General features: G+C 26.4%; 1 protein-coding gene across 3 annotated transcripts in view; it reads left to right on the top strand.

Annotated features, from left to right (window-relative positions):
- The window catches only part of LOC113368122 (atrial natriuretic peptide receptor 1-like), a 107,180-nt gene that overhangs the window by 51,265 nt on the left and 29,070 nt on the right, over positions 1 to 26,845 (top strand). For all 3 annotated transcript variants that reach the window (XR_003366345.1, XM_026609685.1, XM_026609686.1), the window contains exons 7-18: positions 864 to 1,098; positions 6,110 to 6,201; positions 6,712 to 6,850; positions 7,889 to 7,970; positions 10,847 to 10,986; positions 11,142 to 11,233; positions 11,312 to 11,476; positions 12,739 to 12,921; positions 13,430 to 13,607; positions 13,777 to 13,860; positions 14,235 to 14,435; positions 14,947 to 15,105. Coding sequence is in view for 2 of the 3 variants with exons in the window: in XM_026609685.1 (XP_026465470.1) it covers positions 864 to 1,098; positions 6,110 to 6,201; positions 6,712 to 6,850; positions 7,889 to 7,970; positions 10,847 to 10,986; positions 11,142 to 11,233; positions 11,312 to 11,476; positions 12,739 to 12,921; positions 13,430 to 13,607; positions 13,777 to 13,860; positions 14,235 to 14,435; positions 14,947 to 15,105 (1,750 nt within the window). In the remaining variant the exon portion in view is untranslated. The remainder of the gene's footprint in view (positions 1 to 863; positions 1,099 to 6,109; positions 6,202 to 6,711; positions 6,851 to 7,888; positions 7,971 to 10,846; positions 10,987 to 11,141; positions 11,234 to 11,311; positions 11,477 to 12,738; positions 12,922 to 13,429; positions 13,608 to 13,776; positions 13,861 to 14,234; positions 14,436 to 14,946; positions 15,106 to 26,845) is intronic.

The following is a 26,845-nucleotide window of genomic DNA, read 5'->3' as shown; positions in this document are numbered from 1 at the left end:
TTTCGTTACGGTACGGGAAGTTCCAGCAAGTTGCCTTGAGGCACAATGCCATGCACCCCACTAGTTAATTTTTTTTTCAATATTTTTTTTATTGTAATTTGTATATGAAAGGCACATACAGTGCTGAATTTTCACTTTACTACCATAAACTCTTATTTTGCGTAGTTTTTTTCTGTTACTTTATAATTTACCTTAAAATATACATATGGTAAAACGTTTGCCGGGTCAGCTAGTATATATATATATATATATATATTTATATATATATATATATATATATATATATATAATAGAGTTGCTTTAAGGGGTGCCTAAAGCATAAAACAGATTCTTTTACTTAAAGGTACATGTCTAATAATTTTAACAATGGAAACCGCCCATGTATGTTTTTCTTCTGTATTATATAGGTATATTATGCGTATTTATATAGAACATAATAACTTAAATGTGTCTATTTATAGTAGTTAGGTAGGAATATTTCAATAAAGTGTATTATGTAAACGTAAACTGTATCTGTTTTCGACGGACGCCAAATAAATGGATTAGAGACGAAAACAAATAACATACAGATACTAATTAATTACGGTTCAACATCAAAATATTATCCATAAACAGAGAGAAATTCAGAATATATCCATACATAGGAATTAATAATATAACAGATTAAGTCCCAACTGTTAAATTTCATATCGTTTTGCTTTGAATTTAAATTTAATTAAGATAATTTGTTCACTGTATAATGTAATAATAATGATACTTACATAGGCTCAAAACGAAGCATAAACATTCATCCTGTGCAATTTACACCCGTTGAATTAATTCTCTTATCATCTTATAATTTTTTATGATTTTGTTACTTCCAGGTGAAGTCCCTGTCGAAATCGAAATACAATTACACGTTCAACGAACAGGAGCCCCTGAGCACCTTCGTGACCGCCTTCTACGATGCGGTCACCCTCTACGCCCGCGCCCTCAACGCCTCTCTGGCGGACAACCGCACCACCGATGGTGGTGGTACGGAACCCAATTACGAAATACTGGGAAGACCTTTGAACGGGTCAGACATCACCAGGAGGATGAGGAACGCCAAATTTAAAGGTGGGTAATAATAATAGAATCATAGTGACCGAGTGTGGGTACTTGATAATTTTATTTAAAGTAGTCCAAGAAGTCGGTTTATTATATTTAAATAACTCTAGTAGAAACAATTTAATTATTAATTGGTTCTTTTTTTAATGCGACATCGATAATTATTTATATACCGTATCTTTAGATTTTGAACATTACATACAGTGGTTTTAAATATATTTAAATATTTTGGGAATGAGGGTTTAATTTTAAATACCATCACGCATCACCTTAAAAATCCTAGATCCTAAATCCTTAAAAATCGTTCACGTTATAATTGGATTGGATTGGACAAATAATTTTTGAGAGTACTTAAGTTCTTATATTATGTCCGTCTTATAAGTATTATTAATTAATTCATTATCTCATTGTATTATTAATTATAACAAACTGAGGTTTGTTATTTATTTTGGTTCCTTGATTTTGAAAATATCTTAACTTGTCTTTCAGCTATTTAAATCAGCAATATAATTTGTATTTGGCAGTAGTCTGCTTTATAAATAATATATTGCTTATGAACTCTTTGGCATTAAAGTAAAATTTTCTCATTTAGTAATATGTATGTTCTCAAATAAAACTTTGAAGTAATTAAAACTCAACTGAAAAATATCCTTGCACAAACTTTATGGATTTATTTTGCTTATTTTAAATACTGCAACATACTTCTGTTTTTTAGTGATATTAGAGCAAAATTTATCAGATTTTCATTGATATATAACAACTCTTATGTTTTTAAACAAAAGTTTCTGTTAATTTTGCAAAGACTGGAAAAATGTCTTAGGTAGATTTTTTTATATCTTGAAGTAAATAAAAACTAAATCAATATAAAAGTAACAAATATATGCAAATAAAAAAATAATAATTTAATATCAAATTATCTTAGGGTGTAATACAGTAAATTATTTAATTTTAAACAACTTACTCATTTATTTTAATCGAGTTTACAATTTATGTAAAACATATAAATACACATTTAGTTTTCTCAGATGAAATTTATCGTTCTAATTGCACTTTTAAAACTAATATTGAACTCAGTAATTAAATAATTTATAGGATTTTCTACCACTTTAAACTTTTATAGGAACTCAATAATTGGTGTAAAATTATATAGAGGTACATAATCCTATTAATTATTTAATTCACAGAATATGTGTATACAAAATATTTATTTTATTAATATTAAATGAACAGTTTAAAAATATTAATAAATCAAATCTATAAATGCCTAAATTATGATAGTTTTGGTTCGACTCTTTTAACATGGTGAAAATTTTTCCAGTTTTTGCAAAATATCTTGAAACTTTGTTAGCAAATATATTTAAGTAATCATGGTCAAATTAATATAACGTACATTTTATTTCCATTTATATATAATTAAAGTCTAATTAGATTTGTTGCCATTATTGCATTCACAAATAAATTAAACGCAATGAAAAAGCGAGAAGTCGTAGCAAAGTTTTTTTTTTATTAGAAAATATATACCGAGGAGAAGAAACGACGATAGAGCAAATATATATATATTATATATATATATATATATATATATATATGTTGGAAAAACTCAATAAGAATGCCAAAGAGTTTATAAGCAATAAATTATTTATAAAGCAAGACATATCCTCATACAGATGTGCCTAAACCAAAACCTATCTATATTTTGATCAGGTGTGGAAAACTTTTCGCATAATTTGTACTAAAATATTAAATATACTTCAATTCAATACAACTTTACTAAAAATAATCATAAAAATGAACTAAATTGTCAATAAAATAAAATCAAATATTACCAAGTATCACCAAGGTGAAGGGAGGAGCCAAAAATTTTCAAAAAGTGATCACGTTTTTAATGGACGCCATCTTAATTAACGCCATCTTAATTAACGCCATCTTAATTAACGCCATCTTTATTAACGCCATCTTTATTAACGCCATATTTATTTAATTACAAATTATATTTAATGCAGTTTCGTTCGAAACTTATATAAAATTAAAATAATAAAAAAATAAATAAATCTCAATTCAAACATTAAATAATGTGCAAACTAACAAATTTTTTTATTAACAACATTTATTTTATTTTACTGATATAAGTATAATGCATTATTGCGTTATACAATACAAAATTTTTATTCGGAATGTATGTTAATTTAAGATTATCTCTATTTTCATCATTTCTTTCCTAATTTTTACAATTTTTAATAAATGAATTTTATTCCACTGACATAATGAAATTAGTATTTTATATAAATATTATTTCATAATTACATTCTGGATTTTTTGTTTGCAAATGTTATTTCATAATTACATCAGGTATTTTTAATGTTTTTGTTTGTAATAGTGTTTTTTGCAATATCATTAATGAACTAACAAAATATGCTTATATTACAGCATTTGCATAAAATCAATAATATCTTTATCCTGGTTTTTATTTATCATTTTTAATACATAAAAAGCAAACAGAATAATGATAATAACAATAAATAATTATAATAAAATATCGTATATAGAAGTTAATTAGACTTCAAATTAAGTCACGAATTTAATATGGAATTTTGTAAATTTGAAATGAACCACGTGTTGGATATGTCTGATAAATCATATATATATATATATATATATATATATATATATATATATATATATATATATATATATATATGTATGTATGTATGTATGTATGTATGAATGAAAGGTAGCAGACCAAATTACGACCCCAATTTATATGGATAAACTATTTTGTGGAAGAAAACCTATTTGAAATTTATACGTGTTTCTACATTTATAACTGTATATATATATATATATATATATATATATATATATTTGTACATTTTCAAAGTATAGATGTCGATATTTCGCTATTATATGGTGACAATGAGAATCTGACGTGAATATTGAAACCTCCAAAAGAAATATTGACATTTTCATGAACTCCACGTCTGTCATTTAATGTTATATATATATATATATATATATATATATACACTTTTAAAATTAAAACTTTTGTGCAAATACTTTCAATAGTTTGGGCAATTATTGTTTTTTATCCAGTAGTAGACTACCGATAATTTCAATATCATTTTGAAAAATATGTAGTACGAACACATTTTATCATATTTTTTCTACCTAAATATTACAAAAATTTAGAAAATGTTAGTATAAACTTTTGGGATACTTTGTAAATGTTATTCTTTTGAACTTCTACATTTTTTCCTAATACCATGAATGGGGTGACCTCAAGACAAAAGACAAAGATATCACTTTAGTCTTTTATATGTTAAAAAGTAATATATTATAAAATATCTAATAGTCATTACTTTGCATATTTTTTTAAAATAAATATACCAATTCAGCAAAATTCTCTTATGATTTTTTAATATTGAAAAAAAAAATGAATGAAGCATAAAATACAATAATGTACTTTGTAGGAAGCAACGAAATTTTATATTTATTATATCTATATATTACATTATATTTACATTATAGTTGGTATAATGAAAAACTTGACATTTGGTATTCTGCTCAATGAAAATTTCGTTCGTTATTTTAATTTATTTGCATTGTAATATGAATTGAAGTTTTTAAATTAAATGAGTGGATCAGCTGTCACATTTATTTGTATTTTGTGAGAGTTTTAATATTAGATACTATATTATTGATATAGTATTTCAAATAACATTCATTTACAATTTATTCGAAAATATACTCTTAAATCTGGGCTGGATTTATGGTAAAACATATATTTTTAGCCTTTTTCATAAATAAAACAGAAATAACGGTTTGAATCTGCAGCAACTCGATATACTCTTAAATCTAGGAAAAATATTTAAAAAAATTACCTAAACTAATATCATGCATATGTATTTTATTTGCTAATTGTAAGTGTTTAGAGTACTTTAATCTTTAAAATGGTTGTTTCCTGTGAGGTAAAAATACTATGTCTAAAAAACTATGTCCTATGAGGTAAAAATAAAGTATATTGGACTTCGATAAATGCAAAGAAACTATTATGAAATGAGATATATCTACCATTTACATACTCGTATTTAGAATGATTTTTCATCTTTGTATGTCTTCATTACTATTTTCTGAAAAAAACGTCATGTTTACAGAAAGGTTGGAAGAAAATTCGTTTGACCTATCAGTTCTGATTGTTTTTGCAATGACATGGGATTAAAAGGACATTTAGTTTTAGTTCATTTTCCAGTGACACATGTCCATTTCAGTGTGCACTGCATTTTATTGTAAATGACAATAAAAATAAAATCTAAAGTTAAAATGACACGAGAGCATGACATGCCCATTAAAAAATTTACGACGACGCGGGCAGATAAAGTGCTTTCAGAGCAAATTCATGAAAAATACTGCAATTATGGAAGAAAATGATAAATATAAAGCTGGTAACTAAATGACAATTGAAAATTCCTTTAGATTAAAAATACAACAATAGCAATATCTTTGAAAAAATAAATTGGAAATAGGTGCAAAATTCTGTTGGTTAAAAGTCTAATTATATTTTGAGGGTAAAATTTAATTCTGAACCGCGTTTTTAGTCCAGTTTCTGGAAAATCGTATTAACGGGGTTTTACTTCATATTATATGTTTATGTGTGTGTATGTGTATGAAATCGTAGTTTTATCATATTTTTTCTACCATATCTATGTCCAGTGCACTTTATTATTATCTCATAAAATGCAAGTAGTCTTCTGGTGTCATAAAATGACCCATTTTAAAAATTTAAGTGCTTTTTAAAATATTTGCATAATTTCCATATGAAGTCTACATGAAATAGATAAAATTTGATTTATAGTATTGATTTTAATGTATACGGAGGATAAACAAAAGACATTTACAATTTACAATCAAATCAACTGTACAACAACAAGAATGATTTATGAGTTAAATAATTGACTTACAATTAGTGCTATTATTTAATTAGTTATTTTATTATAATTTTTATTTTTTATGTTTTTTTTTTCAGGAATTACTGGAGACGTGATTATTGACTCAAATGGTGACAGGCTCTCCGACTATTCCTTACTGGATATGGATCCTGAAACTGGAATGTTTGAGGTAAATTTAAAAAAAAAATACATCTTTTATAATAATATGTAGCTTTTATCCTAGATATAACTGTTTTATCTTAATATTTTTTTCTACAAAAAAGAGAGCAAGTATGAAAGAAATTCAGATACAGAATCTGAAACTGGAATGTTTGAGATGAATTTTAAAAGTAATACTTCCTAATAAATCTATAAATATAAAATAAAAAAATATAATTAAACAACATTATATTACTCGTGTTTTTATAACACTATAGAAGTATTTTATGTTCTTACCATAATAAAACACATAACCTTTTCAACATCAATTGAATTGAAACGACATTTTTTATTTACTGGAAAATAAAATAGGAGATCTCAAGAAACAACTACAAAGTTGCTTTTACACTCTACTTATTTATGGCGAAAGAAATAAAGTACTTATATAATGCATCATATGTTCTACATTTTACCTTTATTTGTGCACTATTTGTTTAGTCATTTTTATTTATTTCATCTAATATGTTTCTTTTCCTTTCAGGTTGTGGCAAATTACATAGCTTCATCCAGAGTGTTAGAGTTCGTCCCTGGCAAAAAGATTCATTGGCCCGGCAACAGACTAAATCCGCCTCTGGATTCGCCTGTATGCGGATTCGATATGAGTTTATGCCCAGATAATTGTGAGTCAATTTTATTTTCAATTTTGGCTTTAAATTAATTATATGATATTATTGTATGGATGTAGTCACGTATTGATTCGATTTTGATTAAAAGCATTTAATTAATTCATAGAGCAATTAATGGGAAATTATATAGGAGTGAAATATTAATTTGTGCTTAATCGGTTTTGGTAAACATAATTATGATTATTACGATTACGATTACGATTATATATATATATATATATATATATATATATTGCACAAAATCATATATATTAAATAATTGTATTTTGATTTGATTTTATTCTTAATGATATATACGGTTAGTTAATTACTTATAAACTATATTTATTTGCATTTTGAATGAATTGAACTGCTTTTCGTTATTTGAAAATGCCGGCAAATTATATGTATTAACTTTGCGCCAACTTCAAGTCGTATCAATTGAATTCTTTTCGAATTAAGTTGGTGCCATGTCCTTTGGTGACGAGCACAACACTTTTGTTAGGAACCAATATGGTGGACTTTCGGCTTCGTTAACGTTCACTAGTGTGGCGATTTCATTAAAATACTAGAGTTCTATGTCGTGTTATATAATTTTATAGTGATTAAAGTGTGCAATGAGTACTACCCCACATGTACAATTGTTATTTAAGAGTTGAGTTGTTACAAATAAGGTGTATTGCAACATTTAAATCCGTGCACGACAGTTGCATAATGATGCGTAATTGCATGAAAATGGCGGAAACAATGATAATTGAGTTTTGTGTTGGATCTAATAAAGCGAAAGGAACTTTAAATTCAAGGTTAGTCAGAAGTTTTCAAAAAACAAGCAAATACATATACTTAAGTACGTAATAAACTATTGTTGTTAAAAAGGTTATAAGGTTTATCTGTTATAAATAATAAACTTTGCTTACGATTATACTGATAGCTCTTAAATCTGTTGTAAGTTCTAAACGGTGTTGTAATATTAGAACTTCTTGTATATAAATTTATGTGTGTATATAATTAATACAATATATAATTATTGATGTAATTGAATATCTTTCACAGCTCTGCCCGGATATGCCATTCTGAGTATCGTATTATCATTTGTACTATTTATAGTACTAATCGGCGCCGTCTTGCTCTACAAGTACGTAAATCATTAATATTATAAACATATATATATATATATATATATATATATATATATATTTACTGATATTATTCTGCTTTTACATTTTGCAATAATGTTTCTGATTATCTTTTGCCTAACAACTATATATAATTTTTGGGACTACTGAAAGTTCAGACTTTTAGAAGTTATATTAAATATCTGAATTAAGTATTTTAAATATTCAGAACGAAAGAAAATTTGTCATGTCCTTAAATTTATTTCAAGTATGTATTAAAATATAAACCTGGCTCTGAAACTAATTATATGCATGCATGTTCTCGACGAATTACGAATTCAAGGAACGTTTTTTCATTTCTTCACATTGAAAGTCGCTAACTAAAGCGATATTTAATAAGATTAATTCTAGAGTCTTTGGAGAAATAAGATCTTGTTACTGAAAAGTAATTTAAGCTTTGTTTAGTAATTTAATATAAAAGTTTAATAATGGAGTATTACCAGATTTTGCTTCAAATTCACAATTTATAAATCATTACAAATTGAACATTTTTTAGATCATTCAAATCGGATGCTCTGATCTCTCAAAAACTCGATTTTTATCCCTATCAACAGAGATCGAATGTTTATTAAACCATTCAAATGGGTTGATTCGTGCGCCCGAAAACGTGACTGGAAATTTGTATCCATACATACATACACACACATCACATCCATTTCTTCTGAATTATGCCAAAATGTTCAGAAACCTTCAAAACGTCGAGAAATGCAAAAATTTTCAAGTTCGATTTTTGGACGATTACAATAACTTACCCTATTCTCTACTATTTACGATGTTCGTATAAGCCTCGTAGATTTGTGTAAAAATTTTGTTTGATAAATATTTTGTGCAATTTTTGTGTGCAACAGTGAATTTTAGCAACTTTTTTAAAAACAACAAGTGAAAACAACTCATTCGTAACTATAAGCTCTCATATTTGTATGAAATTTTTCACCATAGCGAAATAACTCATAAGCAAAATGATGGACTTTTTTAGCATATTCCCTCATACATGAAGTCAATCCTAAGACGGCCCTGTCCGTTCCTAAATATGCCCATTAATCCCTAATTCGTATCTGCAGCATTTGCCTTTTTTCCTTTTTATGTACTCATATATTTATTCTGCCGCTTCGGATTACCGCACTAAATGAGATATGCTGTTTCTTATTTTCATTTCCTTGGAAAAAAAATCTTATGTCGTTTGGCGGTTGCTGCTCTTAAAATCTATATTATACATATTATATATATACACATATATACATATATGTATATATATGTATGTGTGTGTATGTATGGATAAGAACATTTGTATATGTTTGCAAAGGGACATCATAAAAACGTAGCATAAAAAATCCAGAGAAAAGTCATGATGTGCTCTTAAGGGGGGCGATACATGTAACAAGAAAAAAAAAAACGATTTTTTTTTCTTTCATAAATCGTTACAATAACATCTCAAAAATATGCCTGTAAATATTCAAAACAAAATTATCATTATTTATACAATAAAAACTCATTTAAGTGCCACGCCTCAACTCGACGCTTGAGTGCTATTGTACTCTTATCTGTTTCTGTGTCAAAACTTTAAACGCGTTTTTCTCAAAACGACATTTTTGAAATTTGCAGGCGGGATAACTCAAAAAGTTCTCAACCGATTCCAATGAAATTTTGCACACATCTACTTTACAGTAATAGCTTCTAGTTAAACCTCAAACATTCCAAAAAAAATTTCAAAAATTAACCCTTTTACCAAAAAAACCATTGAAAAAAAGGTGAAAAATCGAACTTTTTTTTTTCTAAGGTGTGCCAATTTACGATTTTGTGACTTTTTTAATTTTTTTTTGGTTTAACTAGAAGATATATGTTTTATGAACACGTACAAAATAATTTTTTTAAATTCAGATCACCGTACGAAAAGTGAGAACGCCCGCAAATTGATGGCGTTTTCCGAGAGGGTCTTGGCAGATTTATTTTTACGGCAGCCATTTAAAAAAAAAAATAAAAAAAAAAATTTTTTTTGTGTATTTTAATATATAATAAATAACCCTAAAAAAGTTCAAGAAGATTCAATCATTCCTTCCCAGTTTAAAAAGTCCTCAAAAAATGATAAAAATTAAGGCGATTACATGTATCGCCCCCCTTAAGTTCTTGTTAGATGCGCCATAAAAACTATATAAACTTAGGATTTCTATGTATGTATGTATATATATATATATATATATATATATATATGCATTTAAGTAGTTCCTTGAACTTGCAAAAACATTATTTCACACTTTAAAATCCTCCCAAATTACTAGTAACTAAAAAAATAGTAATATATAATATTTAAAATATTTAATTCAGGTAGTTAATATAACTTCTAAAGTCTGAACCTTCAGTAGTCCCAAAAATTATATATAATTGTAAGGAAAAAGATAATCATAAACATTTTTGCAAAATGTAAAAGCACATTATCAGTGAAAATGTCGCACAAAATTTTTCAAGCACTTTTTCAATTTTGCGCAAATTATGCAACTTTCAAATTGAATTCGAAATGAAATGTCGATTGTTAATGTTCTGGAGATAAATTGATTTATTTATGCTTTACATTTGATTTTGATTGCTCAGATATAACAAGATAGCAATAAAAATAAAGAAAGTTACAGTATTTGTAATAATATATTTGAAAACGTTTCTCGAATTTCTCGAATATTTCATTACGGTACGGGAAGTTCCAGTAATTTGCCTTAAGGCACGATGCCATGCGCCCCGCTAGTCTTTATTTATATACATTATTTACCATTAATACATGATCTCAGTTATATCGCTCTAGTAAATTGAGTTTTAGATTGATATTTTCTAATTATTTTTTTCCCAGGCGTTACCGGGACGAGGCCGACCTGCTGTCCATGTCCTGGATGGTCGACCATCGTCAGATCATTCCGATCTCTTCCGTAAGCAGCCGACATCCCACGAGGGGCAGCTGCATGACGCTCACGGCGGCGGTCAACAATCCAGGTGACTAATCCATGAAAACTTATATATTTATCATTATCAATACTTTTATCCAAAATGCCTCTGTATTATACATTGTTTATTATTTACGTCTGTTTTTACTTACGACATTAGAATTTAATACTTTATTTTATTGAATATAATGTTTTTGTTCGCAGATGTGTTGAACAACTGTGCTGACCCGCTTTACGGAAACAATTCCGGGAATCCGGCAACAGCCGGAGGAATGCCCAGAAGAGGAAGCCAAATTGTAAGTTATTAAGATATACTTGTTATTACATAATATTCAATATGATCGATTAATTGTTAATATTTTTTTTATTTTCAGACTACATATTCCTTAGATTTGTTTGCTGCTAAAAATCAGAACAGTGGTCGCCAACTTTTTTGTAAGGTTGCGGTTTACAAGGGCGTTCGAGTTGCTCTGAAATCTCTGCCGCCTGTAAAAACGAAAATTGAAATAACGAGACAACTGAAGATTGAACTCAGAAATGTAAGTAAAAAACAATTTCTGATTATTATATATATTGCATAATAATAATTCAATAATAATAGATATATTAGATGTAAAAAAAATCATGGAACTTTCATGCTGACTTAATATATTAAATTATTATTTAATTTATTACAATTTACTTTGCAGTAGTGCTTTTTTTCATTAACATTTTTTAATATGTTTATGAAAAATATTTTATCGAAATTAAGTTAAACGATGCTATGCTAATAATATAGAATTATTAATTCAAATATATATATATATATATATATATATATATATATATATATATATATAAATCTTTCTGGGTGTATATACAAGATGTTTGATAAAGGACGAAATATTTATTAGGGTCTAATAGGTTGAAAGGTATCACTTAGAATTAATTGAAGGTGCGTCCATCAAATATCTTCTTCAGTAAACAAACATAAATGCCTTCTCCCATAGTTGCCCTTTCCATTTGAATACAATTACAAAGCACCCAAATATATATATATATATATATATATATATATATATATATATATATATTGCGGATATAAATATATAAATATATTATTAAGGATTGTAATTGTTGTTATGATGGGGAAAGTTTTCAATATATTTAATATTTTAATCTCTGGCATATTTTATTTGCTTTTTCTTAATATTAATGCCACAATTACATTTTTCTTATTTTGATTTTTTTTATTGATAATTAATATTTTTATCTTGAAAATGAAATTTAATATTTTAATCTTTGTTGCTTTTTTGCAAATTTTGAGTGAAAAATGTCAAGGTCACACATTCATTTGTTTTTCGTAATTTTTTCCTTATTCCTACGTTATTAAATTTTTATATTTATTACTATTCTATTTATCTTCACAAACTCTAAAATGATTCATCGAAATTGGAGCAGCCGTTTAGGAGTGTCACATTTACACAAGATATATTTATATATATATATATATATATATATATATATATATATATAATATTATTTCCAATGTCATGTGTTATGTATTGTATTAAAATATACTTTAAAGTGTCTCCGACCCGTATCAAACTCGAACCGGACCTCTGTCAACCGTTTGTCATTCTGAAATATCTATAACATCATATTTTCACATAATAAAACTAAATACCCCCGAAAATTCATGAGATATCTCACAAATCTAATAAACGAAACATTTTCAACCCCCTGAAAAATATTTCACACCCAAAGAAAAATAACTCTATAATAACTGATACAATTTTTTACAATGTTTTCATTTTTTTAGCTGAAACATCTATCCCATGATCATCTAACCAGGTTCTATGGGGCCTGCTTGGACCCTCCAGAGGGTCCTGGTTTGCTTCTAACCGAATATTGTCCAAGGGGGTCCTTGCAGGATATTTTGGAAAATTGTCAATTGGAATTGGATTGGATGTTTCGGATTTCTCTTATGCAAGATATTGTCAGAGTAAGTGAATAATATTTAGATTTTTTCTAAAATTTTGCATGATATTTACATTTTTTTATTATAATTATTGATTTTGTTTAATTTAGATGAAAAATTCTTGGTACTTAAATCTAAATCATTTCATATGCACTAATTTTTGCTTTAAACTATAAATATATATTTTCTTTTTCATTTTATGTACTTATTATTGAATTAATTATTCATGTTATTTTCACTAAAATATTAAGTCTTGTTCGTTTTTGTTATTTAATTAGTGACTATTTTATAAATGTACTGATTAACTTCTTATAATGGTCATTTTCCTTTGATTTTAATTTTTAATTAAAATTATTTTTTTCTACGACAAAAAGTATGTTTTTTTTACAAAAATAAATCAAATACTCAAAGAACTTTTTTTAATTTTTTTTCTAATGATCATAAAAGCTAAAAGCAGTATCTCATTTAATATTTACATCTCGATGTTAATTAAAGTTTGAAATAAATAAATATTTGATTTGATACTTCGTAGGGAATGTGCTATCTACATAATTCCGATATTAAATCTCACGGGACCCTGAAGTCCTCAAACTGTGTAGTCGATTCGAGATTTGTGCTGAAAATTACGGATTTTGGACTTCATGCCCTCAGGAGCCCTGGGTCAAATTGTTTGGATAATTCTTCAGGAGAGGAGAAAAAAACTAAAACTGGTAAGAAAATAATAATAGAAGAAAGTTTATTTATGAGATGTTGTGAAATGGGATTTTTAATTAAAATATTCAAAAAATTGCCTAATGCCATTAGAAATAACTATATCATTTCTCAATAATTAAATTCATAAAAGCTTTTCAGTTAAAATTATGTTTTTTGCCTTTTTAGATGGAGAAAGTCATTCCAGAAGATACAAGAACAAAACTGTTAATAGTTACAAGTGGAGGAATAAAAATTATAGAAGAAATAGTGGTAAGAAAATAAAAATTATATATAATTAGTTAATAGGTTTATACTTTTTCTTTCATTTATACTTTCTATATTTAGTTAATATATTTGTACTTCTTTACAAATTTTACATTCAATTTCAATACAAGCACAATATTTGGCTCGAAAACAACTTAATAGAAATAGAAACAGCAATAGATATTACATAATACTTAGATATAGATGTAAAAAATCTATTTAATAGCAAATAGATTCATTATATTTAAATATTAATTTATCATACAATTACACTTAAAATAGTACATTTTTTATAAACATTCTATTATGATTTAATTATTATTTTATCACTAATAATCTTTAAAAAAAATACTCATGCTAATTCATTCAATTTATTCCAGTTGCTTCGAATAGCTCCAAATGGTGGTCCAGTCGACAAGAACGTTCCTCTCGTTGGTGGAAAGACAAATCAGGAGTCACAGATATCGAAGACACCTTATCAGCATCCACCCCGAGACATCATAATGGATCCCTATCAACAGATTATGAAACATCTTACTACGATGACAGATTTAATAAGGAGAGTCATGTGTATTGGAAACGTAAGTACATGTAAATTAAATGAAAATGAATATAGATAGGAGTCAGTTCAATATATTTTATAATTTCATGTTTTTTTCATAAACAAGTCATCATTAAATTAAATATAAGTAAAGTAAATATTATATAATATAATAGTAAAGTAATATTGTTCAAAGAAACAAATACAAAATTTTTCTAGGTATTAATGTATATTAATGTTGAACTTGTAAAAATTATATCTATTAATTTAAGTAATTTGAAACATAAAATTATAGAAAGTATTCAAAGAAATATAGTGGTATGTGAAGTAGAAATGATCTGATGCCAATTTAGTGAATAATTCAAACATATTTCTTAGAATATTTCAAATAATATTTTGCTATCAAAGTGTCGGATATTATTTCGAATATTTTGGGTGGTTATTCATCAGTTCACTAAATAATAATAATAAGGTAATCTACTTTGTAATATTACTTTTAATACTGATTTTTATATTCAATTCAAATAACTGATTTTATTTTTTATTTGTAGAGTTTTTGTGGACTGCTCCTGAATTGTTGAGAATGGATTCATCAAAAAGGCCTCCAGCTGGAACACAAAAAGGAGATGTTTATTCGTTTGCAATTATTGTTCATGAAATTGTTACGAGGAATGGGGCATTTTATAGAGACGATGATATGACTCCGAAAGGTTAGTTTAGATAAATAATTTTTATAATTTATAAGATATATATATATATATATATATATATATATATATATAACAAATGTATTCTGAGTGGATAGATATTAATTTAGAAATATCAACAAACAACACTTTTTTTTGCCCTAATTTATTAAATAATAATTTCACAAACGTTTTGAGATTAGGTTTGTCTCATCATCAGTGTGTTATAATTTAAAATCTAAAATATGGAAATCTAAATTAGCATTATGTGTTATCCGTTGCAAGACGTTCCTTTTACTAGGTTTTAAATCCTTTACTTTAGTGAAAAGAATGATTTGCAACGATTAACACATAATGCTAATTTAGATTAGCCCTAGTCTCAAAACGTTTGTAAAATTATTATTAAATAAATTAGTGCAAAGAGTGTTGTTTGTTCATATTTCTAAATTAATATATGAAATATAATTTAAGAAGATAATCTTAGCCGACATCTGTGTGCTTTTTATCTACAACTTTTACTCAAGTTGAAAACCGATTTTCCGATTCAGTCCTCTACAGAAATGTAATGAGAATCTTGGGAAAATAATTATTAGTTTAGTTTTTCACGAAATCCTATTTGTTTATTATATGAATTACTAACATTTTATGTCATTTTGAATTGTTTGGCACTAACGTATGTGCCTATTTTCGATTAAGTCTTCAGATATCTATATAGTATGTTTTTGTGAGACAATATAATATCGTTTGTTTTTATCAGAAAATCATATTTGATATTTTTTTAATTTTTGATGTTTTATGTCATTCTGAATCGTTTGACATTGAAATGGAAATTTAAGTTCATCAGTTCAATTAATTGCATTAATTTGTGTAGGAAAACTTACAGATATTTTTTATGGTCCGTTACGAAAAATTAGATTGAATTTATAAATATTCTTTCTTCTGTAGGAATATTTTTCTTGGTATTAAATCAAATATTATCAAAAATATTTACCATTACATTCTAGTCAGCCAAAGCAAATGGTTTAATGTCGTGTCATTTTTTAATTTGCCCTTATGAATTTGAACATTTGGAATTACTAATCTAGATGGAATCTACCCTCGATTGTAGGATAAATTGTTGAAATACGGTTTCATTCAAATTTTACATTATAATTTTATCCAATAAATGTGGTAGTAAGATTAATATCCTTTTAATCTGCATCCCAACTAATTTAGCATTTACCCGATGCAATCTGGAAATTACCCGGCAAAGCTCTCGACTTTACAATGCGCATTTAGTCGAGTGTGTACTTATAGTTCTATATCTATATATAAGTACATATAGACAATTAGGGCAAATGGGGCGAATGGAAAGGGACAAAGTCAAGCTCACCTGTTCGACTTTCCCTCTGTGTGGGGGACACGTACTAGAAAATAATTAATTAATTTTAATTATGAAAACAACACGACTCGGAAACTGTACCGAGAGTAATTACGGTGGACGGAAATGAAACGGAGCAAAGGTGTTTGCATATTTTAACTCTTACAACACAAAAAGGATAATATTAGTACACACGAATATATACTGTAAAATCGCGTTGTACTTATTGGACCCTAAAACGCTTACGAGATAGGCCGATTATTATGTACTGATTTTGGTATATGTAGGTAATAAATTATAATTGTATAACTCACATCAAATACTACATCAATTTCTATTTCTCTTGAAAACATTGGATTTATTTGGATTTATTTGGCATAAAAAGTGAAATATTAAAAGGCCTTGCGGTTCCTACTTTTTTATTTTATTGCCTTGCCATCCATGCGTCTTGTTTTGCCAATTTTCAAAAACGTAATTTTTCGACTATAAATTGAAAACCTTTGAGACCTTGTATAGTATCCAAAATGTAAATTATTTATTAATTTCTTCTGGCTTTTAGAAATGTGATGATTACTGAGAACCGTGAGGGACTTCGAATTAATTTTTTAGCTTAATTTTTATTTTTGCTTTGATTATTATGCAAATTGGTCAAAATTTTCTTCTACTTCCTACACAGAATTTTTCCCAAATGTATGTAAATTTATCACTAATATAATTTATCACGTTAGTGATAAATTGATTTTTACATATGTTAAAGTAATTTGAATTTTACATATGTTAGTGCAGATCTACTTCTTTGCGAATTATTTGAAAATTTCGTTTTTTCTTTCAAATTTACAAATTATGACATTTTTTGATAATAATTTTATATTTCAAATTCAAAATTTGATGTTTAAACTGTCAATTTTTTTCTGTTTTATGAGTTACGTAGTATTTCGACTATAAATTATTGTGATTTTTAATATCTTCGGGACGTTGTCGTAATGAATGCTAGACAATTCAAATGTAAATAATAAATCAATTTATCCCGAATTTTTCAGAAACCTTGACAACTTTTATTTCCGTGTTTTATCTAAAAAATCGTAACTGTCAAAATTAATTTAAATTTATAGGATTATAATATTTCGAATATGAACTTCGAGTTTTAATATTGCCTATGATCTAGATTGTATATAAATGCAGGCTGGATTGTATATAAAATTTAAAATCGGTTCAGTATTCTAGGAGTTAATTTCGGGCAAATTTGTGAATCAAACTTTATATATATATATTATATATATATATATATATATATAATATGGTATAAGGGGTATAAATCAGTAAGGCGTCGCGATTCATCATTTTGGACCATTTTCCCTTTATCGTGACCTTACAGAAAATGTACATTTATATTTATGATGTACATTTCTATCTTTGTATATAGAACCGTTAAAAATTTTGCACCTACAACTGAACAATCCGTTATTTCCGCAATTAAAAAAAATATATTGAATATATAATATTTTTTAGCATTCTGAAAAAGACGTAAGAACATTTATCCCTCATAAGTATTATATACATGTTTATACAATCATATATGAAATTAATAAGATGTTAAGCCTTGTCAAACGTAAAATAACATTCTATTTTAGGGTTTAAGATTTCATGGTCGTGAACATTTCTGTTGGGAAAATTCGCTTGAAATATATATATTCGAGTGGGTTATAGACGGTTACAAGATGAGTTTATTTTCGAATTGATTCCGATGAAAATACGATATTGAATAAAATATGCAATTGGGGAAAACGTGTAATATAAATATACAAATTACACTCGAATGTTTTTCGATATAACCCACGCACAAAGGTGGATTTAATAATGGATACTACATGATAACTGATTATTGAACAGATATATTTGTTAAATCTTTATAAAAATGCTGAACTAGAATAATAACATTTAACAATTAACTGATAGATTTTTTGAACTAAAATAACTTGTTGTAAGTGGCATTTTTTCTTGAGTCACAGTTGTAAGTTAGCCGCTAGGATTTTCTGGCGAAATCATCAATTTCTTCTAAACGATAGTAATAACCTGTATTTTCAACCCTTTTTTGTCTTACCCTTTTCCCCTCCACGATTATATTCAAACATTCGGTTGTTTTTTTTTTTCAAAAAAATATTTATTTAATTTTTCAACTATTTTTTCATTCAACGTTTCGGGGATGTGGGATCTCTTGAAAACATAATCAATTTTTTTTATTATATTTTATTGAAAGAATTTTCTTTACAATTACAATTTTCAACATCTCGTTTATTATAATATTTTTTTATTATTATTTGTTGGATTTCAAAAATGTTTGGTGATTAAGATAAAAAGTGAATTCTTGACCGTTGTTGATTTTGACAAAGTAGTCAATTATTCTGTAGATTTTTTAAATTTTACATAAATCTTTTATATTATTATTAAAAATTTGTTTACCAATAATTTCATCTAGAAATTTAATTGACTCGAAATGGTACGACATTAGTGGAAAATTTCAAAGATGTTGTCCTTGTGTATATACCAATAATTCCTTGAGGTTCAGTTATTCCATTTAAACGCTTACAATTTCCATATTTATATATATATATATATATATATATATATATATATATATATGATGTAGGTTCCTGTGCACTTGATTAAATATCCTCTGAAGTCTTACAATCAATTAGTGAAATCTGAATAGAAGCAAAATGCGTAATACACACCACAAAGGAATATTATATCAGACTACATATATTTTTATATTTAAAAAAAAATATAATATCTACCAACATAAATGCGTAAAAGCAAAATTGTGTCATTAAATATTTATTTTCCTATTAATGCTTAATTAATTAGTATTTTTACATTTTTTTAATAAGCGAATTACATCTCCATTATTTTCCATTTTACTTCTTAAATCGACTGCGAAGCTTTTGATAAGATTTAACTAAAAATGTTGTAAGTAATGCTTTACAATTTTATTTTTATAGCCAATTATGGTACTTTGTTCAGAAAGTAGTAGTTTTGCGTCCAAATGGCTTTTTCTATAGTAACAACTCATATAAAATGCTGTACTAAATCTATGGTCTTATGAAAGGGATTACTGATATATATATATATATATATATATATATATATATATACAGAATTGTTAAGTCTTATCAGATGGTATATATACATTCCTTTGTGGATTGCTTAAGGTGTGTAAGTGCCCTATAGCAGTCTATATTTTCCCTTAAACAGAAAGCTGATGTCATATGAAAGATTATTAACTGAGCTTAAAATTGCATTAATTTGTAACAAAACAAATGCGTTTTTAAACAAAGTTATGAAAAAACACTTCTTAATATAATACATTAAGCGTATAATACATTTTCTTCTCAAACCAAACTACTTCTTCTCTTAAATGTTAGTTTTTGAATAGTATTAGTTTAATAGTTTAACCAGTTAAATGTGATTGACGGATATACACGTCATGGAAAAGTGGTATCATTTTGTGTATTGACGAGTGTATCACACAGAACGGAATATTATCTAGACATTGCATCTATTGTTGCACATAATCAAAAGTGCTAATTCCTAACTTTGATGCTTTTTTCTAGCTAAAGTACTTACCATAGGCCTATAATATTTCACGATGTTCACAGCAAGAATTTCGTTAAATAACTTTGATGATGTTATATAATTAAAATGATATTTATGGGCCTATAATATTTTATAATGATCGCACCATTTCATAGCAAAAAATTTGATTTTTTTATACTAAACTACTTTTCGTAGGCCTGTAATATTTTATATTATTCGTATCACTTGCAGTAAGAATTTCAATTTTTTCAATAACTAATTCCAACCTTTATTGATTTTCTTTCAAGTAAATTACTTGTTCTAGGACTATAATATTTTATAATGTTTTTATCATTCTACAGTAAGATGCGGTGTACGGCATCGTGCCTTAAGGAAAATTGCTAGTACTTCCCGTACCGTAACGAAATATTCGAGAAATTTTAAACGTTTTCAAATATATTATTACAAATACTGTAACTTTTATTATTTTTGCTCTTTTGTTATATCTGAGCAAATCAAATGTAAATTATAAATCTCCAGAATTTATCTCCAGAACATTAACAATCGTCATTTCATTTCATTTCATTTAATTTGAATTCAATTTCAAAAAATAGTTGCCTAATTTTTTAAACAAAATTGAAAATGTGCTCCCGTATAGTCACAGTCTAAACGCATTTGCAAATAATTCTGTGCGATATTTTCACATATACTGCGCTTAGCTTGGCGGCATTTTCACATTTTTCAATAGTTTTCACAAAATTGGAAAATTGCATAAACAGTCAGACATAAACAGTCTAAATGCACTTGGCTAGACATTTGTACCAGAGTGGCGTTTAGACTGTGCTTAGCCTGGGTTTTGAATATGAAATCGTTTTTGAATTTTTATTCCTAAATTACAAAAATATTTTATGGAAAATAAAAAAAGATGTAATAATTTTTTATCCTCAAAACCAATTGTTTTGTCAATACAAGCAGAAAGTTTTTTAGATCATTCAAATCGGACGCTTAGTTCACTCAAAAACTGCCATTTTTTGCACATTTAGCTCTGTATCTTCGAAATGGCTAGACCTGCCTTTGCCAAAAACTAATCAGCACATCTCCCTATCAATAGGGATCGAATGTTTTTTAAACCCTTGAAATCGGTTGATTCGTGCGCCCGAAAACGTGGACGAAAAAATGTGGACATATAAAACACACACACACATATACACACACATCAATTATTTCTGAGGTATGCCTTAAAATGTTCAGAAACCTTCAAAACGTCGAGAAATGCACAAATTTTCATTTTCGATTTTCGGCCCATTACTATAACTACCCTACGGGAAGTGTTAATACGGATTATATTAATAAACTACTTTCCATATGCCTATAATATTTTATAATGTTTGTAGAAATAATTTCACAGTTAGAATTTCTACATGTATATTAAATTCAATGTATTACGTTTTTGACATGTAATATACGTTTATTTTGTCCAAAGAAGTAAATTGTGGTAACGAATAATTTCAGTTTTGTGAAATAAACCATGACTCTTCATGACGAATATACCCGCCATAACGTGATTCAAAATTATAAAAAGAAAGTACTTATGATTTTTTCTTAAAATGTTATTTAAACTAATTAAAATCAGTTCTAATGGCGCACCCACTTTACTTTGTATTAGAGTTTTTGGTTAAATTCTAGTTTCCATTTGAGTATGTTTTTCGCCCGACCCTCCGACTATCGTAGCTTTCGCCGTAGCCGTGGCGTATTGTAGTTCAGGTAATGAAAGCTACGTGGCGTAGAGCCGTAGAGCCGTAGAGCTCTCTCATCTACGACCAGTATACATTCGGCGTAGCAACCGGACGCACGCCGGAACAAACTCCGGGAAACGAAAAATATATTCGAAATGAATAATACATGAAATATAATAAATACAAATAATATAATATTCTAACATTACATATTTATTTACATTTAAAACGCTAAAAATAAAATAAATTATTTTAAATTTGTATTGTTAAAAACTAACTAATGTTTAGTACGTATTGAAGTTTTAGTAATATTCAAAATTATAAAAACAAAGTACTTATGATTTTTTCTTAAAATATTTTTTAAAACTAACTAAAGTTCAGTTTCATTGTATGTATGTATAATTATTTCATAAAAAACAATTTGTGTTTAAATAAAATCCTTTGAAATTGATAGTACAAGTATGTATATACATTTGGGGATTAACATCCCCAAATTACAAAGTTTTACAAACAATGATAATATTTATTCAGATATTTACACAGATACTATTTATTCAGATTGTTTACACGACAGAGATACTTTAATTAACTAATTATTTTTAACAAGAAATTAATTGATTGTAGTATTTGTGGCTATTGAAAACACATTTAGGAATGACATAGACAAATTATGAAATTCTTTTACATTTTGGAAAAAAATAGTTTTTTTTACTAAACTGAACCCTATATTTAAATTATTTTATAATTTACAAATTTAAACTAATTTAGTATTTTTTCTAGTTAGTATATGTAGAATTTTATTACACTTGTGATATTATAAGATTTTTGAACTTACTTTTACATATTTATTGAATTAAATATTGAATTATTAAATTAAATAATAAAATTAGACAAATATTATAATTTTAGGAAAAATTTATAATAATTTATTTCATAATAATTCATTAATAATGATAAAATTGTGATTTTTGTTTGCATTATTTGGAGAACTATACATATGTCTCTTGTCATATATGTAAAAATATACAATAGTAAGTCCAAAATATAGCACAATTTATTCAAATTTCTAAAATTACTTAAAATTGACTAAAATTTCAGTAAATTAATTATACTAATTAAACTAATTTAGCTAATATACAAAATTACATTTATCTTATATTATTATAAGTTTATTCGAATTTTGCTTACCAACCAGGAAAAAACATTAAATTTTATTAAATTTGTATAAAATTTTTGTACTTCCTATTGTATATTATTTAGATGAATGTTGACACATTATCAGAACTTTTTTTAAGCTTCTTTTGTATTTTATTTAATTTCAATATTATTTATGTTCCGGAGATAAGGATTATTTACTTTGACAAGAATTGCTCATTATTATGATTTATATTGAAGCGAATAATTCTTTGAATTTTATTTATTTTACATTTAACGTCTTACACCACTTGGGAAAAAATTACAATGAAATAGCGAATAAAATAGTATTTTACTTGCTAAATGACTGATATAAAATTTAAAAATATATTTTTTTATTTTTCCTAAATTGTAGGTAATTTTACTTTTGAATTTTTTTATTACAAAAAAATAAACAATTTGATCAAACACGAAATTCATATAAAGTTAAAGTGTTATTAAAAATTTTTAATTCATAGTTAACAAGTGACTGATATAAAATTTAAAAATATATTTTTTTATATTTGTATAAATTGTAGGTAATTTTACTTTTTATATTTGATTACAAAACCATACACAATTTGCTTAAACACAAAGTTCATATAAAGTTAGTGTTATTAAAAATTTTTAATTCATAGTTAACAAGTGACTGATATAAAATTTAAAAATATATTTTTTTATATTTGTATAAATTGTAGGTAATTTTACTTTTTATATTTGATTACAAAACCATACACAATTTGCTTAAACACAAAGTTCATATAAAGTTAAAGTGTTATTAAAAATTTTTAATTCATAGTTAACATGATTTTTTAAATTTTCCTAAAATTATAATTTTTGTCTAATTTTATTAGTTATCATACAAAATATTTGGTTTTAGAATGTACTGTATTTTATACATATTTTTTGCAACGTAATTAGTAGAATAAATAATAAATGTCCCGAATTTTGTATGTATCTCGAAAGAATAATGAAAGATCGAATTCAAAGTCGTTTTATTCCAAATTTAAATTAATTATAGAAGAATTATAATGACAATACTCTTAAATTATTTATCAACCGAATTCTAATTTTTGTAAAATCTTAGGGATTTCTAATTGAATTAAAAACTAATTAAGAGTTTTTATGAATATGCTGAAAAGCTCGGCTTAACTTAATTTAAGTTTGCACCCGACTGAACTTTGAACTTAACTTGACTTGAGGAGCTTTATACGGTTTCCGAGACATGAGTTTATATTGGGTCTTGTATAGACGTATAAATCATTACATAACACAACCACATACATACACACATGTTGTAGCTTTATTTCGAGTCATTACAAAATAAGTTGCGAGCTTTAAAGCTCATGTTTTCAGGATAATATCGATAAAGTTCTCGCCGAGTCGAACGTTTTATTATGCGATCAAATGCACATTAGTACTTATGTGTATATATATATATATATATATATATATATATCAATTATCAAATGAATTCGAGTCTTATCGATTACATACAATTCAATTTTCCTTTGATTGAAAAGTATTTAGGTCGCAGACTACTTAAAAGATGTACTCGGAGACTCAGTAATGAAAAAACTTTACCAAATGTCCCAATTCTTTGCAAAATAACTTCAACTTCAAAAACACTGCCTTTATATCTATATCTATATCTAGATACATATTTGTATCTGAATTCCTATACATATTTAAATTTATTGGAAATTGAAAAAATTATTACGCTATTCACAAAACTGTTTACCCACTTGAATGCTTATGAGAGAATTCAATTTATTTTTTACATGGACTTTTTATACGATCTTGGTATGTAGATATATATATATATATATATATATATATATATATATATATATATATATACCTGATCTGAATGAATTGAAGAGTTTGCAATATCCAGAAAAAAAGCAAACATTCAACAATGATTGATGATTTCGAAACGTTATTACTTCGAAAATGAAGTGAAAAATCAATTTGCTTTCGATGAGCGATGATATCGATATGAATATCATATGATGATAGTAGAATATCATAGGAAATTATAAATATATTCAATTTTTAACAATTAAGATTTTAAAAAGAACAAATAAGAAGAAACAAATTAATGAGTACATCATTAAATGACAATATAAAAATTTAGTTTCAAGAACCAAATCGTTATTACGAGTAAATTTGTAGTTCTTTTGTTTACCATTTTTTTCGGTACTAAGGCGACACATATTTTTAATCTCCATTCATATAATTTTATTAATGCCAAATTGATAAGAATTTAAAATAAAAATAATTTAAAGTTTTATAATAAATATTGTAACAGATTTACTATTGTTGACTAAAAAATAACATAATTCCAAATTAGTATTAGGAAATTAGTATAAAATAAGAGATTTTAAATAATGCAACAGGTCCGGATTTATTTTCTAGAATTAGGGCTGTGGGTTTAAGAGGATTTTAGTCTTTGAGACTATAGTTAATGAGTGTTTGAATATTTTTATCACGCTCTCAGATTCTGTGTGGGTCGCGACTTCATTAGTTCGGATTCTAGCCTTTAAGCCTCCATATAAATTTAAGTTAATACATATATACATTCAGTTAATACACACATACATATATACACACACATATATACATATATACATGTATATTTTATCCTTTACTAGCTGACCCGGCAAACGTTGTTTTGCTAAGTAAGGTATATTCTGAAGAATTTCTAGATAATCAAAAATATTAATACTTTAAGTGTATAAGGATGAGTTGTTTTAATGCAATATAATACAATGAGATATTATAAATACAATAAACCCCATTAGTTTGTCTATATTTTGTCAATACAATCAAACTGGAAGATTTATTCACTTTCTATAGAAAACATAGTATAATCCATCCAAGTCTTTTTTGGTCTTTCGACTTATTGATTACGTTTCAAGTTTTTCAGATTCTTTTTGGATTCTGGATTTTGTGTATAATTGTAAATAATACTTCTGAGCTTATACACAGTTTTCAAATTTTTGCGAGGAGAGATAGAAAATGAATTAAGTATTTCTTCTTTGACCTGCTTTCTGAAAAGTTTCAAGTAACATTTGATGAATTAAAGCAAATTTAATAAAAAGTATGTATGTAGAGCAGGGCGAGGCACAAAGGTCCAATTTGATTTTGAGCAAATATAAACTATATTGTGAAAACCATAACAATATCACAACAAATAACACATATCAAACGAACAATTATCTGACTACGTTCAGTAAACTGCCTTCTACTTCATCAATGTAGAAATGTGTTTTTTTGATGTACATATTTCAAAAATTTGTTATCTAGACCTTTTTAACCTATAGGCGCAGTAACTTGAAACGGGCGAGTGACAAAAAGGTTTGAAGCCTTATTATAAGTTTAAAGGCATTTTACAGAATAATTATATTTTTAACTAATGCTAAAAAACTACCAACGGAAGAAAATACTTTTATTATGGATTTTCAAAGAGAACCGTTTATCTCCCTCATTTCAATGATTGCCGTTTTCAAATCAAGGTTATAGCTTGTTATACATATTTTTCCTGTATTTTCAAATATTGTTGTTAAACAATGCTTGACTTTACTAATTTTTGACACATCGGTAGTGGACCTTTTTAACCCCGGTCCTTCATATATTACTATCTATTCTTCGATAAGTTCTGGGAAATTATAACTGGGAAAATGTTATTCGACAAAATGTCCCTTTGATCGATACCAAATTTAAGTTGTGAATTTAAATAACATATATAAAAAATAATATAACCTAGAAAATGTTTTATAAATATCAATGAGTATATAATGATACAAATGAGATCTTTCAGAGCACCGTGTTTGAGAAAAATATGCCAAAAAGTGCATTTTCATATTAACATTTCAAAGAAGTTGATATTTTGAGCCTCTAGTAACACTTGCGGCCCGTT

This window comes from Ctenocephalides felis, unplaced genomic scaffold, assembly GCF_003426905.1.
Source record: "Ctenocephalides felis isolate EL2017-DRISC unplaced genomic scaffold, ASM342690v1 CF-g0.4_SCAFFOLD_01170, whole genome shotgun sequence".
Lineage (NCBI taxonomy): Eukaryota > Metazoa > Arthropoda > Insecta > Siphonaptera > Pulicidae > Ctenocephalides > Ctenocephalides felis.
The sequence above is the reverse complement of the archived record's forward strand: the minus strand, read 5'-3'. Positions and strand labels throughout refer to the sequence as shown.